Source organism: Phycodurus eques, chromosome 16 (genome assembly GCF_024500275.1).
Source record: "Phycodurus eques isolate BA_2022a chromosome 16, UOR_Pequ_1.1, whole genome shotgun sequence".
NCBI classification, from domain to species: domain Eukaryota; kingdom Metazoa; phylum Chordata; class Actinopteri; order Syngnathiformes; family Syngnathidae; genus Phycodurus; species Phycodurus eques.
In genome coordinates this window covers 23,562,425-23,579,924 of record NC_084540.1, presented here as the reverse complement: position 1 = coordinate 23,579,924, position 17,500 = coordinate 23,562,425, and the positions used below count along the sequence as shown (strand labels likewise).

At 48.1% G+C, this 17,500-nt stretch overlaps 2 protein-coding genes across 6 annotated transcripts in view; both read left to right on the top strand.

Moving 5' to 3' along the window:
• The window catches only part of zgc:158376 (uncharacterized protein LOC100101643 homolog), a 21,780-nt gene extending 8,817 nt beyond the window's left edge, over positions 1-12,963 (top strand). For 2 of the 5 annotated variants that reach the window (XR_009770057.1, XR_009770058.1), the window contains exons 2-11: positions 1-188; positions 922-1,008; positions 4,097-4,258; positions 4,775-4,807; positions 4,879-5,975; positions 7,364-7,527; positions 8,645-8,806; positions 9,785-10,015; positions 10,640-10,921; positions 12,062-12,963. The exon at positions 1-188 is cut by the window's left edge. Coding sequence is in view for 1 of the 5 variants with exons in the window: in XM_061700092.1 (XP_061556076.1) it covers positions 922-1,008; positions 4,097-4,258; positions 4,775-4,807; positions 4,879-5,975; positions 7,364-7,527; positions 8,645-8,806; positions 9,785-10,015; positions 10,640-10,869 (2,166 nt within the window). In the remaining 4 variants the exon portion in view is untranslated. Of the gene's footprint in view, positions 189-921; positions 1,009-4,096; positions 4,259-4,774; positions 4,808-4,878; positions 5,976-7,363; positions 7,528-8,644; positions 8,807-9,784; positions 10,016-10,639 lie in introns of all 5 variants that reach the window. The other 3 variants (XR_009770055.1, XR_009770056.1, XM_061700092.1) reach the window with 2 other exon arrangements.
• Positions 12,964-14,363: 1,400 nt separating this feature from the next.
• The window catches only part of kpnb1 (karyopherin (importin) beta 1), a 24,364-nt gene continuing 21,227 nt past the window's right edge, over positions 14,364-17,500 (top strand). The window contains exons 1-2 of the mRNA XM_061700089.1: positions 14,364-14,702; positions 15,302-15,360. Of these exons, the coding sequence (XP_061556073.1) occupies positions 14,663-14,702; positions 15,302-15,360 (99 nt within the window). The 5' untranslated portion in view covers positions 14,364-14,662. The remainder of the gene's footprint in view (positions 14,703-15,301; positions 15,361-17,500) is intronic.

Sequence of the window (17,500 nt, the reverse complement as noted above, 5' to 3'; positions counted from 1 at the left end):
CAGACCCTCGCGATACGTTTGGGCCCGCCGCGTCGGACCGGCATCTTCCCCCGCCGTCGGAGCCGACTCGCCCCCGGGTGGCGATCGGTCGACAGCTCCGCCCGTCTCTTCGCCCGAGCGCCCGAGACGTGCGAGACCGATGACGCGACCGCAAAGTCGATCGTCGAACTGCGACCTAGGGTGACCCGGTGCGCGTGCGGACACCATCCCTAAAACCTCGTGACGCCCCCTGTTTGGAATGTAACTGGATGAAATAGCAAAGCTTGCGGTCATTGTCGCCAAAATGTGCAAGAGCAATGAACCTCACGCACCAGTTGTGTTCAAGTGAATGAGAGCGGAGGAAAGCCTAACCTCAAAATTTCCCTCTCTCTCTTTTTATTTCCACCCATGTCCCCTTTCAGATCACGTTCCCTATCAATCCAACGTTTGGTGAATTCTGCTTCGCAATGATAGTAAGACCCCACATCAGGATCCAAACGCGACGTCGCTATGAACGCTTGCCTGCCACAAGGACCAATGAGAGCAAAGCTGTTTTCCATATTTAAACTAAGAATAACAGCGATCCAATCAGAGCAAAGCTTATTTACATATTGAATAATCCGACCTTGTCAACTGCCAGGCGTAAAAAAACAACTAGAATAGCCGGAAAAGGGGCATTCTGTGCATTTTCAACCCAAGTTATCGCACAAACCCCATAAGGACACAAAAAAATGTGATGGCATGGGACCGTTATGTAGATTTTTCAGGTATCTTCAATTTAATTGCCTATTTACTGCATTTGCTACATGGGCGTCCAACCTTCACTCCCTGTTGGCCAGCGCCACCCACAAGAAGAATGCTTGACGTGTGTGTGTGTGTGTGTGTGTGTCTGTGTCTGTGTGTGTGTGTGTGTGTGCACGCGCGTGCCGGCGGCGGTGGCAGATGGGCAAAGCGGAGGGCATCATCAACGACGAGATCCCCAACTGCTGGGAATGTCCCAAGTGCCACAAGGAGGGAAAAACCAGCAAGGTAGGTGGCGCCATCTTGTCACTTGACCGCGGCTGCGTTCGGTAGCCTTCGCTCATTCCCGACTCTGAATCATTTCATAGCCATTTTGATATAGTGGACCCAGATAGTTCCTAACAACTCCAAATACAAGTACCACAAGTACTACAAATCACGTTGTAGTGATCACTATCGAATCACTATCGCCATTTTTATGTACTTGACTGTCGGGCTGAAACAATCGAATACTCCCTTGTCACTATAAATGGATTTTGATATACTATCGTGGGCTATGTAGTTGTGATCAGTGACATTTTCTTTATTTCTTTATTTTTTATTTTTTATTTTTTTGATCCGGTTCGGCTGTTAGGTCAAGCGGAAAGGATGATGACGAAATAAGCAGGGGCGTCCATGCAAAAGACGCTGCTTGGATGGCAGCATATGTTTCTCCAAAACCTGTATGTACCTTTCAGCATTAATGGTGTAAGTTACCCACAAACAAAGCCCCATATCATCACAGATGCTGGCTTTTGAACTTCATAACAGTCCAGATGGTTCTTTTCGTCTTTGGCCCAGAGGACACGACGTCCATAATTTCCAAAAACAATTTGAAATGTGGACTCGTCGGACCACAGAACACTTTTCCACTTTGCGTCGGTCCATCTTAGATGAGCTCGGGCTCAGAGAAGCCGGCGGCGTTTCTGAGTGTTGTTGATGGCTTTTGCTTTGCATAGTAGAGTTTCAAGTTGCACTGAGGTTGTAGCGCCGAACTGTATTTACTGACATTGGTTTTCTGAAGTGTTCCTGAGCCCTCGCGGTGATATCCTGTACACATCGATGTCGGTTTTTGACGCAGTGCCGCCCGAGGGATCGAAGGTCACGGGCATTCAATGTCGGTTTTGGGCCTCGCCGTTTACATGCGGTGATTTCTCCGGATTCTCTGAACCTTTTGATGGTATTATGGACCTTAGATGACGAAATCCCTCAATTCCTTGCAATTGTACGTTGAGGAACGTTGTCCTTAAACTGTTGGACTATTTTCTCAAGCACTTGTTCACAAAGAGGTGAACCTCGCCCCATCTTTGCTGGTGAATGACTGAGCAATTCTTTTCTACCCAATCGTGGCCCCCACCTGTTCCCAATGAGCCTGTTCACCTGTGGGATGTTCGTTCCAAACAGGTGTTTGATGAGCATTCCTCAACTTTCTCACTCTTTTTTGCCACCTGTGCCAGCTTTTTTGGAACGTGTTGCAGCTATAAAATTCGAGGTTAATGATTATTTGCTAAAACAATCAAGTTGATCAGTTTGAACATGAAATATCTTGTCTTTGTAGTGTATTCAATTCAATGTAGGTTGAACATGATTTGCAAATCATTGGATTCTGTTTTTATTGATGTTTAACGCAACGTCCTAACTTCATTGGAATTGGGGTTGTACACTGACACATTGGATTCGAGTGTCGTATGGGTCAGTCGTGAGGGAAGGACAGGACAGGAGGGGAAGCATGCAGTACAGGGGTCGTGAACCCGGCTGTACAACTGAAGTGTGGTGGGAGTGGCTATGTAAATGATCAACGTCTATAGCAGTAATTCCCAACCTTTATTGAGCCAAGGCAAATATTTTACATTTGAAAAATCTCAACGGCACACCAACAAACAAAAATGTCACAAAAAGTGGATACACAAGTCAATTCTACACTTTCTGCCATCTAATAGAAGAGCAGTTATTTGTTCTGTCTGTCTTTATATGCCACTGGCATAGATGGATTAAAAAAGATAATTTGTTGTAAAGAACTAATATTTTGACCAATTAAGTGAAATTCGATAACTTCCCGTGGCACACCAGAAGAGCTCTCACGGCACACTGGTTGGGAATCACCGGTCTATCGGACCCGAGTGTGAGTGAGGGGATACCCAAGCGATTCACAAGGTTGTAAATTATTTGTCGCAATGAGTGAGTGGCACCACACCCGGCGAATAAGTCCCAAGGGTGTGCGTCTGCAGACGCGCGCAATTGAATTGACACCGTTTGGCACGCACAAACCGTCAGAAGTGTCCTGTAATTGCTGCGGCTGCAACGCGGGGGCCGAGGACCCAGCCCCGCCCAATCGGGAGGCGGAGTCGGGCCAGGCGGCCCGCCGAGGGTTAGGGTTAGCCTAACCCACCCGGAGTTGCTCTCTACACATTCCAACAGCGCTACAAAATGATATATGTTCAGCAAAGGCTGATAGCATCATTGCCGAAGCTGTTTTGGAACATTTTCAGACAAGGAAAAACACAACAAATTCAATAAATAAGTCCAGATGCCTCGATTCAATCTTCGCCGATTACGATGACCTGGACAACTTCAAATCTATCCAGACAAAGACGGAGAACATTTTTAGCAAGCACATGGGTATTATTTTTATTGATACTGTGATAGTAAGTTAAACATGATCAGGCAATTCTGCTATTAGGCTTCCGATATTTTACAATCAAAAAAATCCTATGGCACATCACCAAATAAAAATGTTATTGAAAGTATTGTATATGTACTGAAATAATGTTTTCGTCCCAAATGTCTCCTTCCATCTGTCCATTTTCAATTGAGAGACTTGAATGAACCTACCACGCATGTTTTGGGGATGTGGGAGGAAAGCGGAGCGCCCGGAGAAAAGCCACGCAGGCACGGGGACAACATGCAAACTCCGCACAGGCGGGGCCGGGGATCGAACCCCGGTCCTCAGAACTGTGAGGCTGACGCTCTAACCAGTCGTCCACCGTGCCGCCCTCCAAATTTACTGAGCGTAAGATGTGACCCATTGAGTTGAACACGACAATTATTCTGTTGTATGAATTGCAACAAGTGGATACGCAGGTTCATTGGCCCTTCTGCCATCTAGTGGACGCACATTTGACTGTTCAGTCTGTCGCTATATGTCACCGGTATCGATGATAGATGAACAAAGACGATACGTGAGAACGTCACAATTAGACGATGACCCGTGGCATACCTGAGAACGTCACACTTGTTTCCACACTAGCGTGTATATATCAGATCGGCGTACTGCCCGTGTGACCTGGCCTCCTTCGCTTCCCCCCCCCCTCCCCCTCCCCCTCCTCCGCGGCTGCAGGAGCAGGCAGACATCTTGGCCAAGCGCCGTCTGGACAATGGCGAGCTGGGCCGCTGGAAGCTGACTGACGAGCCGCCGCCCAAGAGGGAAGCGCCTCGGCCGGACGGCGGCCACAAGCGGAGGAAGGAGACGCCCTCGGACGGCAGCGGGCCCAAGAAGAAGGTCAGGGGTCGCGCGGCGGCTGGTGGGACATGACAACATTTTGTGCAGTCATTCAGGTTTTTTCGTCAGGGTGATTTAAAAAGAATCAAATAAATGATTTTCTTCTGTAGTGCTAAGTTCTAATGTGCACTGCTTGCACTAACAACAAGGCTGCAAACAGGGAGGTGCTAATTTACAAATTAGCCACTTTGTCGACCACTCAAGCAACCATTATTGAGTTTTGAGCGAAATGTATCCATCCGTCCATTTTCAACTGTCGACGAAACCAGCTGACTTCGGGCGAGAGGCGGGGTACAGCCCTGACTGGTCGCCAGACAATCGCGGGGCACAAATAGACAAACAAGCATTCACACTCACATTTGTGGACATTGTCAAAATGTTTTGCCTGTACATCGCGTCGGTCGGCCCCGAAATGACACATTTTTGTAAAGGAATCGGAGAAGTTGTCTTGTTGGTCCAACATCACTTTTGCACTTCCTCTGCTCCCTCACAATCAAAGTGTGTCTTCTCTTTCAGATGAAGGGTGCGCACGAGAAACGGCTCAAAAAGGTACACACAACGTTTTCTTGTGCCGTGGTTCTGTTGGGCTTCTGACGTGCGCTCTTGCTTCCTGATTTTAGAAGCCCAAACAGGAAGGGGCAGAGTCTAACGGTCCCGCCTCCTCAGCAGAAGGGCCGCCTCAGGGCTCCGCCTCGTCGTCCTCCTCGTCGACGGTGGGCGACGCCGGCGGGGCGTCCGGCGCCGACCAGCGCTCGCACCACCGGGAAAAACTGGAACGCTTCAAGAGGATGTGTCTGCTGGAGCGCCGGCCCGACTCGTCGTCCTCGTCCTCTTCCAGCTCCGAGTCCAACTCGGAGTCCGACTCGGACGACTCCCTGCGCGGGGGTGGGGCCTCCTCGCCCTCCTCGCCTGCGCCCCCGCCGCCTCCCGTCGCCCACGGCAACAGCAGCGCGGAACGCCCGGATAGGAGCCGCAGCGAGCGAGAGCGCGAGCGGGACCGGCGCCTGGCGGAGTTGGGCTTCAGCGCCAGCGACGAATCGGAGGGCGAGGACGAGGAGCGAGAGGAGGAACGGGCGGGAGACAAGGCCCGGCGGCGAGGAGGCTCAGACGGAACCTTGGCGCCGCGCGGGAGGAAAGCCGCCACGACGGACGAGGACGACCCGCCCCCCTCAGACAAAGCTGGGAAAAACTCGTCCTCCCTGCCGCCGCCCTCGCCGCTCTCCTCCAATCAGATGGCTCCGTCCTCGCAGCGCAGCAACGGGCAGGAGGCGCACAATGGACGCACGCGTGGCGAGAAGGAGAACGCCAGCAGCCCGCTGACCAATCACAGACACGGCGGGGCGGGAGCGGGCGGCACCAAAGGCGGCAAGAGTCGGCAGAGAAACTGCTCGGCGTCCGTCCCCGCCTCCGACAGGGGGCGAGGGGGCGGCGGCCTGCTCGTATCAGCCACGGCGGCGGCGCCCTGCTCGGGGGCGGCGGGGGGGCGTTCGCACGTGATGAAGCGCAGCCCCCCCGCCGTGCCGTCGCCGCCCCGTCCCGTCCAAATGGAGCGCCACCTGGTGAGGCCGCCGCCCGCCTGCCCCGAGCCCAGCTGCCTGCCCCTGGACTCTGGCTGTGCCCACGTGATGACGCGCGACGTGTGGCTGCGCGTCTTCACCTTCCTCAGCCAGCGCGAGCTGTGCCTGTGCATGCGCGTGTGTCGCACCTGGACCCGCTGGTCAGTCCCTCCGTGGAGTCGCACGCGAGTCATTCCCAACCTTTCGTGATCCAGGGCACGCACAAAACATATTTGGCCTCTTTGGGGTGAACCTCGAAAAGCACTATAAGATGAACTTCATTTAATCTCGTGTAAACTTTGGAATGGCCAGCTGTTACTTTTTGCACAATTTGCTGTTGGACATCTGGGAGCTGAACAGCAAAATAAAAAATGTAGTAGGAACGTGACAAGATTTTTCCCAAAATGGCCATTTCAGCTTGTCATTCCTCTCAAAGTCAAAAGTGATAAGGGAGTCAGGAATGAGTGAATGAACAGTCAGTCGCTGCATTTGCAGTCATTCGGCATTCTTGACTCCAGAATCATTAGATTGGGATTTTTTTGGATTATCAAGTGGACCTACATAGTTCCTTTGAAAATCCCTTTGTATTTGGCTGCGTTGGGAATCTTACATCATTCCTGACTCCCCAAACACAGGAACAGTGATTCTCAACTCGTGGCTTGTGGACAGGTCATAAAACGTGAATAGCATCATAATTCAGAATCTTAAAACTGTTACTTTGGTTTTGGTCTGCAGTCTCCATTTCCGAAAAAGAAGATAAACTATTGATGTTGCACTTTCCTAAAAAAGAAGAGATGAGTGACATTTTTTTCGACTACTTCTGCAGTTCTGTTCATCCTCAATTTCTTCATAAGGAGCTCTGAAAGGCACTTCAAACATGGAGTATTATGTATAGTTATTTTTCAAAATATGCTATTCATATGCTTTCAAAGGCTATGAGCTGAAGGTCTAAAGCAGACGTACGCAGGAAGGAGGCGGCGGCAGTAGAATTGGAATCAGTTATTTTTGCGTCAATTTATTTTTTATGGAGGCTTTTAGAAGCCTTTGAAGTGCTCATTCGATTCCTTTTTTTTTTAATTCCGCAAACTTTGCAACATTTGTTGATCCATGCATAGGTCGAACATCTGATGTTCAAAAAGTACTGAAACATTGAAGAGTTAGACGTGTGCATTCAAAACTGGACAGAAGGTCAAATGAAGTTCACCAGTGCATTTTCGGTTTGTTCACCCCAAAACATCCTACCTTCATAACTTTTAGGAGTAGTATAGTTTTACATCGCAAAAATCTAACGTCCAAAAAGTGGATACACAGCTTAATTAGTGTACCTTCTGCCATCTCGTGGAAGAGCATTTCTGTGTTGTTCTTGTCAATATATGTTGCCGCCTTCGACCAACATTACTTGGAGTGTATGCATTATCATTTCAAAGCTACGAAGTGAAATTGGGTAGTTTTATGATCTCTGACGGCACGCTGGTTGGGAATCGCCGCTCTCGCCTAATACTAATAGTCCAAAGTAACGACGCGTGGTGTGGTTGCCGTGGCGACGCAGGTGTTGCGACAATCGTCTGTGGAGTCAGATCGACCTGAGCCGACAACGCTCCATCACGCCGCCCATGCTCAGCGGGATCATCCGCAGGCAGCCCGTCTCGCTCGACCTGGGACACACCAACATCTCCAAGAAGCAGCTGACCTGGCTCATCAGCCGCCTGCCAGGTCTCGCACGCATAGGGCTGGGTATTATGGGAAAAAATCCTCTCGTGATTTTTTTTCTTTTCAGTCAATATCGATAAATATCACGATATAAAACTCATCGATGTTTTTTTTCAATCTCGAGTGTTCGCTGTTCATCTTTAGCTTTTGATGTACGTATTTTCTGTCAAAAGTTGAACATGTCATGCAACATGTGTGTCAGACAAATAAACGTCTGAGCGCGCAGAAGCTTTGAAGTTTTGCAATTCCAATTTCCACCCAGCGAGTTGGTCACGAGGGTGCATGACTTGGATCATCCACTTGAATCCCTCGTTTTCAAGCGGGCTTACTGCTAGCGTGCCTTCTGCCAGACAATGCGTGTGTTGGTTTGGAGCATTGAGCGTGCGCCAGCGGGTGGCACTGCTTCAGGTGGTGAAAAACAAGATTGGTGGTATTCTCTGATGACAGCGCATGGTTCTTTTTCGTGTCAGACTTTACAAAAGCAACATCCGTCGTTTCTTATGAGGCCGCGGCAGTATTGCTGCTAATGCGCTGCGCCCGTCAAGCTAACTTGACATGGTTCTATTGATGCCGCATAATTGGTTCAGCGTGAAGCAACTCTCATTATTGTCGGCTATTCGTCTAAACATGGGCGAATACGATGTATTGACCTCGTTGCATGTCTTTCGAGAAGTTCTTTTGATTTTGATGGAGTGCCGGAGCGCCGCTAAACGGCGAGATCGGGACGCGCGCGAAGCACACCGTCCCGTTGCCGACCCTTCGAGCTCGGCCAGCGACACCTCCCCACGAGTTTCGCGCCTTGCGAAGATTTCTTTTCGACCCAACAACCTATCCGCCGTGTTTTCTATTGATCTTGACCACGTGTCTGTCGCGATGCACATTGATATTGATTTATCGCCCAGCTCTGTGTGTGTGTGTGTGTGTGTGTGTGTGTGTGTGTGTGTGTGAGATATACAGACTTTCTAGTGCTATTGAATGAGAAACTGCATCCTGGTGGTGACTTGCTTGTGTTTGACATACAGTTCATGTTTGTGTGTGTATGACATACGTTTGTGTGTGTGTGTGTGTGTGTGTGTTTGTGTTTGACATGCATGTGACATAAGTGTGTGTGTTGCTCCAGGCATGGCGGAGCTGACAGTCGCGGGCGTTGCGTGGCCCGCGGTGTCGGCATTGTGCCAGGGCGTGCGTTCGTGTTTGCGCGTTTTGGACTTGAGCGGCGTCGACGACCTGAAAGACGCGCACCTGAGGGAGCTCCTGGCTCCCCCCGCCGACAATAGGACAGGTGAGCGCGCCGCCCGTTTTTTCTCCACATGTGCAAATCCCTCCCGGGCCACTATTTCTTGTGCGGCTTCTGTTATTGGGTTGGCTATTTTGTAGAAAAATCCCCCAAAATGAGTTGGAATTGATGGCTGATTCGGCGTTCGCAGTCATTCACTCATTCCCGACTCCCGAATCACTCTGCAGTGGAACCTCAGGCTTCACATGTCCTAGTTTTCAGATGATTCGCTTTTCAGCATTTCAGTTTTTTGTTTTTTTGTGTGTGTAATGTTGTCCTGATTCTCATGCATTTTTTCGGTTTTCGTACACCAAAAAAGTAGTGTGACTTGGCCATTCATTGCACGTTCATCCAAACATTTTGTAAGGATCAGATGGCAAGGCGCATTCCACAACGCAAGCTTTTATTTATTATTATTGTTATTATTATTTATTTATTAGATAGCTGGGATAGGCTCCAGCACGCCCGCGACCCCAGTGACGATAAGCGGTACAGAAAATCGATGGATGGATTATAGTCAAGGTAGTAACAAGCCTCCCGCTCGGCAACATCTGGGGGGGCGCGGCGGCTGAAGGCTCTTTCCCCGACGGTTGATAGACGGGCAGAAGGAACGGTGAGGTGGATGGAGGATGAAGATCTTGACTATTTTCCGTTTTTTAAAACCGATAAAATGTCGCGAAACTCGGTTGTGTCTAATAATTTGGAACAGTGCATTTTCACTGAAAAATACTGTTATCATTGAAAGGTTTGTTCAAAAACGTTCCATTTATGCTCTAACAGTTGATAACTAAACAATTCTGCTGTCAATTACGTCAGGAGAAAAAATGCTTTGCATATAATTTGGAACGCAGTGTATAGTGATGAGGCTCGGGAATGATCGCGAACACAGTCGCTGCGTTGGCAATCGCTCACAAATCTGGTGCCCTTTTTGCTGACCTACGGAGTCCTCTGTATAAGAATCCGTCTGTCTGATTGGTGACACAGCTCGCGCCGGTGCCACGGAGCCGCGAGCCGGCCGCTTCCACAACGTGACGGAGCTGCGGCTGTCCGGGCTGGACCTGACCGACGCGGCGTCCCGTCTCCTGGTGCGCTTCGTGCCGCGCCTCGCCAAGCTGGACCTCAGCCACTGCGCCAATGTGTCGGACCACAGCGTCGCCACGCTGGCCGCGCCTGCCTCGCCGCTCAGACACACCCTAACGCACCTCAACCTGGCAGGCACGCGACATTTTTGACCATTTTCTGATGGATGTCACAGACCAAACCAATCTGAATGAATGCTAAACAATTTCTGGAAAAAGTTGTCGGTTTAATCTATGAGCAAAATAATGTTTATTTGCAGCTGTGTATGAAAAACGTGTCATTGATATGTACTGTAGTTGCATCTGAAGGAACCTCAGAAATGGATCTCAAACTAGCAGCCCTTCCTTCGCATTAGTAATTCATTCAAAAGAAGTCAGTCTCACTTTCAAGAATGTTGCCGAGCACATCACTCCCTCTCGTGGCACATTGCGCATTTTTGTTACTTTTTTTCATCATTAAATTATACCAAATAAAACACAATCATCAGTTAATAAACAATCGGACAAAAATGATTTTGCAATCAACTTTAATGCAAAATTGTTTTATCCCATCAATCTACAGAATATTCCATTGCAACAATATTCAATAGCGACAGCCCTAATTCGGATTTGTAAAAATTCAGAAAAAACGGGAGTTAAAAATCTCCAATATAGCGGGGGGGTGAAATATAATAATTGGTGGAAGTTCACTGCGTTATCAACAAATGGTCAATATGCTGAGCATGTCACCATTGCGTGTGTTTGTGTTTATGCGTGACAGGTTGCACGAAGGTGACGGAGCAGAGCGTCCCGTTGTTGCGCCGCTGTCCGTCCCTGCAGACGGTGGACCTTCGGTCGTGCTCGCTCCTTCCCAGCGAAGCGGGACAACTCCTCTGCTTCCCTGCCCAGCCGTCCTCGTCGTCTTCCTCGTCGGCTTCCTCTGCCACCGCCACGCTAGCTGCTTCCACTTCCTGTCCGCCTGAGGACGGGACGCTGCTAAAGAACAGCTAAATGCTAATGCTAAGTGCCCCGCGACATCATGGGGCATCTGAGGACACTACAGGTGAGGGGGAAGAAAATAAGAAGAGTGTTGGCGACATACCTCTGAGCATGTACATATTTGTTCTCTGTACAAATGTATGTGTGTATATATCTGTACTTGGGTGTAAATGAGCATGCACACCCCAAGAGACCCCCACATTCAACACCTCCACCCAACCCTAATTCCCACCCCGCCCCCAATTCACCTGCCGGTCAGCTGCACAACTGCAGGAAGTCTTCCGTCTTCATCCACAACAGCGACATGTCAACACGGCCTTGTGCTAACCTAAGCCATACCGCTACTGATGCTAAGTTATACTCCTACCGATGCGAAGCTAGGCTCACTGATGTCAAGACATTGAGTGATTCTGAATGCAGCAACTGCGTTCGGAATCATTCAGCCTTTCCTGGCTGGCTCGCCACTCTGGCTGGTATGGGAAAAAATCTAATCAAATCACTGTTTCAAAATCTCGATAGAGTGATTCGGAAGTCAGAAATGTTAAATGATTACGAACACAGTTGCTGTGTTCGCAATCATTCATTCCCTACTAATCACTGCAAAGGGATTGCTAGTGGACTTTTTCGGAACTATCTCCGTCCACAAGTTGAAGTGGCCAATCCAACCAGACTCGGCATTTTGACAGACTGTTATTTTTGGTGAAATCTTGTCACGTTGCTAATTTAAGGAAATGTCCGCCATTGAAGACAACGATGTCGTGTGTGACGCTTCACGTTGGGCATAGCTAGCTTAGCACAAAGATTGGCTGTGTTGGCTTTTACGCGTTTACAACAGTAATTGACGACGAGTAAAACAAAGCATTTTAGTGGCAAATGTGAGCGGGAGAGGAAGCTTCCTGTTTCCTGCTAAGCTAGGCTAATTAGCTGCTGTTCTCCCTGATGTATGTGTCCGTCGCTCTTAAGCGGTTGACGGTCTTTCTCGGGAGCGTCATCTAGGTTTCAGCGACTCGCCATTCCACGCTAATGTCATCTTGTATTCTGTCCACTTCACTCGCAGCGAGCTAACATTGTTAACTGCAGATGAGCCGGTTTCTTGCCGCGCTACCTGTGGATTAACAAAAGTCAATCTGAGCTGCTTTGCTAGCTAGTTAGCATGTCAGCACACCAGGGTCCTTTAGCTAACGTTTGACTTTCCACTCTACAGGTCAAAAGTGGGAAGAATCAATGGACAGCAAAGAACAAAAGCTTCCCAAAAGTTGAAATAAGCTTCATTTTTTATTGTTTACTCAAGGGACAAAACTGTGAAAAAGTGTGGCCGTTGAGCAGCAGCCTTTCAAAAACGCTCCTTATTTACGCCACTAGCAGCGCTGGCAGGATTCGATTCCTGTTAACTGTGTTGTGCCATCAATTTTGCTGATCAACTCGTATACGACACATATAGCACACCAGAAAAAAAAGTTCAGTGTCACGTTTTAACACGATAAATTTCACCAGGTTTTAATGTGATAAGTTATCACATTAAAACCTGGTAAGTTTGACTTTGGCATTCGGCTAAACAAAATGAAGCATTTCTTGCCAGTTCAGGTCACTGGTGGAGCCCTTTGAAGGTATATGTGTCTTCTTTTTAAGTCATCAATGTTTTTAAATACTTGGTCTTATTATTATTATCATCCGGGAGGGGCTCAAAGTAGAGCCGCTGCTCCTCCGCATTGAGAGGAGCCAGATGAGGTGACCTGAACCAGAAGAAATTGCTTCGTTTTGTTTTGCCAAATGCACGTTAAAACGTGAAGCTTATCACGTTACGAGGTGAACATGTTCAAACATAAACTATCACGTAATATCATATTGAACTTATCATTTTGTAATGAGACATTTATTTTGTTAAAACATGTAATTCATCACGGTATAATGTGATACTGAACATTTTTTTTCTTGGGTGGCAGCAATACACTTCTGTAAACTCATGCATTCATAGTGTGTTTTTTATTTTATTTTTTATTTTTTTGTTCAGCTTTTCCCATCTTGTGCAGGTCAGCCTCTGAGCTGCCCGGCAACAAGTGTGGAGATGAAATCTGATTGGACGATATTAAAGCGCTTATCGAATTAGCTGTCCGCGCTGAATCTAAGTATTTGTCTTTATGGATGTTTTCTAATGCACTGGATCACAAGGACCTCCATCCTCCTTTGCCAAAACTTGTTTTCTTTGTGAAAAGGGGCTTTTTTTTTTTTTTTTCATACTTTTTCCATAATTCTTTTTATGTTGATGGGAAAATGAGGGGGGATGCTGAAAGACAAAGCAAAAGAGCAACTCAAGGCAGCTATAACGTATGAGTAACTACTGTAAAACTAATAAAGAGGCAATGAGTTGATTTTTATTGCTCTGCAGGTTTTTTTTTTTTTTAAAAAAAAATTTTTTTTTTTTTTTTTTTTATAACTTTAGCAGACTTCTACATTCTTCAGGCGTGCAGCCTCACCCAGCTACCCTCCTGTCCATCATAGAACGGCCATGTCATCAACACCCTATGCGCTCTGTATGTGTTCATGCTCAAGATCCAATTAGCACACATGCGACTAATAAACATTCTAATCACATGCTGATAATAAACATGTAAACATAATCAATCACACATGCTATTAAAAAAACTGCTCATAAGGACACATACAAAAAATAAACAAATAATAAACACATTGTAAACCAATCTGCTAGTAAAATAAGATAAAAACACCTATTATATGCATGCATGCTAAAGATTGTTGACAGGGTTGAATGTCTCATTGGACGAAAACATTGAAAAGTTGCGAATGAATCCAAGATCCAATATTAATAAAAAGCAATAGAACCATGAATGTACATTTATTGTGTCATGAACACAAGATGGATCAACATGTCTCAATTGAACATTCATACGCCGAAACACAAACATTCCTTTCGGCAAACCTTGAACCCGTCTGAATAATTGGGTATGTGACACGAAGAAGGCGTTACGTTGTATGACGTCTACTTCCTCATGAGATGTAACGTGATGAGGTCACGCGTTCTTCAAAGTCACTTATGTCACGAACCGATAACGTCATTTCCCGCGACCCTTCAAGCAAAACAAAAAATCTAACTACGTGTTTGTTTGTTGTTTTTTCCGGAAGAAACTAATAAAACCACAACAATCATCATGAGGCGCGCCTTCACCGACAAGCACAACCGTTTGGATCACACGTGCTCGCGCCGTTGCGTTCATGTTCCCGACAAATGCGTCCTCCACCCGAGTTCGTTGCCGCCGTCGGCTCGCTTTTGTCGTCAGTCAAAAACGACGAGATTCATTGATTGATGAAAATCGATGTCGTAGAAAACATCGAAGTCGTCTTTCATCAAGCCGAGCCTCCGGAGAGGCCGAAGAAAAGCGTTAGTTAGGTTTCCGCCCTGCGGCGTTGAGGATGTCCGACGGTCCCTGAAGGCATCGGCGGTGGTGTGATATCCTTCCGCCGGCTGGGGAGCGAGGCGCGTCCCTGTGGTGCGATATCCTTCCGCCGGCCGGGAGCGCGCGGCCTTTCCCTCGCGACAGCACGAGCGAGCGATGCGAACGGGCGGCGGCGACGACGACTGCGAGGCGGCTTCAGCTCACCACCACCGACACCCCTAAGCACCCTCCACGACCAAAGATACATAGCGAGACAACACCGAGGAACCTCGGACGGGTACGAGTGACTGTCGGCACCGATCGGAACGAGTCAGTCAGTCAGTCGCTCTTGTTGGCAAGCAAAACTCGACGGGCGAGCGAGCGGCTGCCGGACGGACGGACGGACGGACGGAATGGAGCTCATCACAATTCTCGAGAAAACCATCTCTCCAGGCGAGTGTCGGCGGGCGACCGGCGGGGCGGATGGCTCGCAACCGCCGCGCCCTGCACAGGACCGGTGAAAGTTTGTCGCTGTTAGCGGGCTAGTTAGCTGCTAGCAGCGTGCTAACAACCGCGACGGCCTCACGGCGGTCGGGCGTTCGCTCGCCGTGATGCGAGGCTGCCCGCTCGAGCCCGACTCGACACTTCGGGTGTGACGGTAGAAGCGCAGTGTGGTTCGGACGCGGATATGTTGTTGAATTGTTGTTAGCGTTATTTTGCGAGCCTGGTGGCCATGCCGTTAGCCGCTCTGCTAGCCCGTTAGCATGTAGCCGTCAGCCTTCTCCGGTTGGAGGCGAGGGGCTTGTCAATCAACTTTTGGGGCTGTTCAGCGACTTCCGAGTCGTCTTGTAAACTTTTTGTTTGTTTGTTTGTTTGTTCTCCGTCAAGCGGGCCCTGGCCGGCCGCAAACCGGCTCGTGCTACTGTGCTAACAGGCTAACGCGCACGTTGGAGCCTCGCCGTCCTTTGCTTTGATTGACTTGATTTTGATCCCGTTGAGTGCTTGACACTCTTGACGGGGGGTTTCATGTGGTCATGATTGCTTGTGTGCAGATCGGAATGAGCTGGAGGCTGCGCAGAAGTTTCTGGAGCAGGCGGCCATAGAGAACCTGGTGAGTAGGATGACGCGCGCCTGCGTGGAGCCCGCCACCCCGACCGGCGCTAGCATTAGCATCTCCCGGCTACACCCTAAAATTCAACTAACTACTACTAAACCTAAACATTTGCGTTCAGGGCACACATTCACCCCAATTTGATTTCAAGTGGGCCGGACCAGAATATTCATGGCCTAATAACCTATAAATGACCACTATTACCAATTGTTCCCATTGTTTTGGTGCAAATAATTATGTTCAGATAATATTCACATTTATTTATTGTTGCAAATATTATGACCTGTCTGAAAGTTCATAACAAAATGAGTGCAGTTTCAACAATATTATGGATTTGATGCACAGCTTGCTGATCAAAGTGGGTCTATATAGTTAACTTTTATCCACCCATTACGCGGGTCGCAGGTATGCTGGAGCATCCATCCATCCATCCATCCACTTTCTGAGCCGCTTCGCCTCACTAGGGTCGCGGGCGTGCTGGAGCCTATCCCAGCTGTCATCGGGCAGGAGGCGGGGTACACCCTGGACTGGTTGCCAGCCAATCGCAGGGCACATACATACAAACAAACAACCAGAGCATATACCAGCAAATTGCGGGAAGGAGGCATGGTACACCCTGAACTGGTCACCAGCCAATCGCAGGGCACATATAGACAAACAACCATTCACACTCCCATTCACACCTATGGGCAGTTTAGTCTTCAATCAACCTAACATGCATGTTTTTGGGATGTGGGAGGAAACTGGAGTACCCGGAGAAAAGCCCTGCAGGAACCTTTTTCCAACCTCTTGAACTGTATCAGAATCAGAATCATCTTCATTTGCCAAGTATGTCCAAAAACACACAAGGAATTTGTCTCCGGTAGTCGCAGCCGCTCGAGTACGACAACAGACGGTCAATTGACAGAGAACACTTTGGAGACAGAAAGACACTGACCAAAAAAAAAAACAGTCACTGAGCAGTAAAGGGTTGCTAGTTATCTGGTAATGCCGGTACATTTTTTTTTTTTTTTTGACAATTGTATATTCAGTGTCTTGAAATATTTCTCCAAGAGGTCTTCATTTTGAAAGAACTTTAGTGCAAAGGTAGCACAGTATTTGACATAAAAGTGAGCTTGCTTTGCTCCTGAAACTTGGCATCTTTTAGCTTTCACAAGTGTATCGAATCCTGAGTTGCAGCCAATTTCAGAAAGTCGTTTAAGTGGTTGTCAGTGCGCCCTCCAGTGTATAAAATTAGCCACAACAGTTTTATCGAAAAATTGCATTTTGTGTGTTCACTTTCCCACTGCCCCGCGGGCAGTACGTTTGACACTGCTGCCCTAAAGCTTGGCTTGCTTCAGTCGTGCTGCAATTGTCCTGGGAGCAACTGCTGCACATCTACTCAATATGAACTAGGAACGTCACAACAATCATGTGTATAAAGTTTAGTTGTCCTTGCTGATGAAAGTTTCAAGATGATTGTCACGCAATGCATTGTGGGCTGATGATGTCACTGGCCCAAGCACATTGTATACAAACCAGGGTTTTTCCTGTCTCAAATTGAGGCAGGCGTGGTACCGTTCTGATCACATGCCCCCCTCCCACTGACTCGAGCAGTTATTCTGGGAAGTAGGAAAGAAAATCTGTCTTCTGCCAATCTTCTCTTCGTCTTTGACAGTTTTAGGAGCCACTGCCAACTTTCTGTTTCAGCGCCACCCTGTCTGTGCGGCAAAATATTGCGGTGCAGTTGCAGTCCAGATAACGCCCATCTAGTGCAATGCTCCTCAGATAAGTTTTCATGATGTCACAGCATTTACGGCCACTTGTGGCCTGAAATTAGGTGGTGAGTGCCAAAATGTCGATGTCCGACTACCCTTGCATGCGCGCTTGTGTGTGTGTGTGTGTGTGTCATATATGACAAATACAAGGCAGCGAAATACACTTTGCATCTAACCAGAAGTGCCCACACACTAATTAAATGACGTATAGAGTGTATATACAAAGGTATATTAATGTCAACGCGTGTTTCTGCAGGCGCGTGGCGGTTACGACTGATCGTAATATACGATGATAGCCAAGTTACACTCTTTTACGCTTCGGCATGTGCAGTGGAGTGTGCAAACAGCAAATACTGGAGGAGAAGGAAAAAAAAAAGACCCTT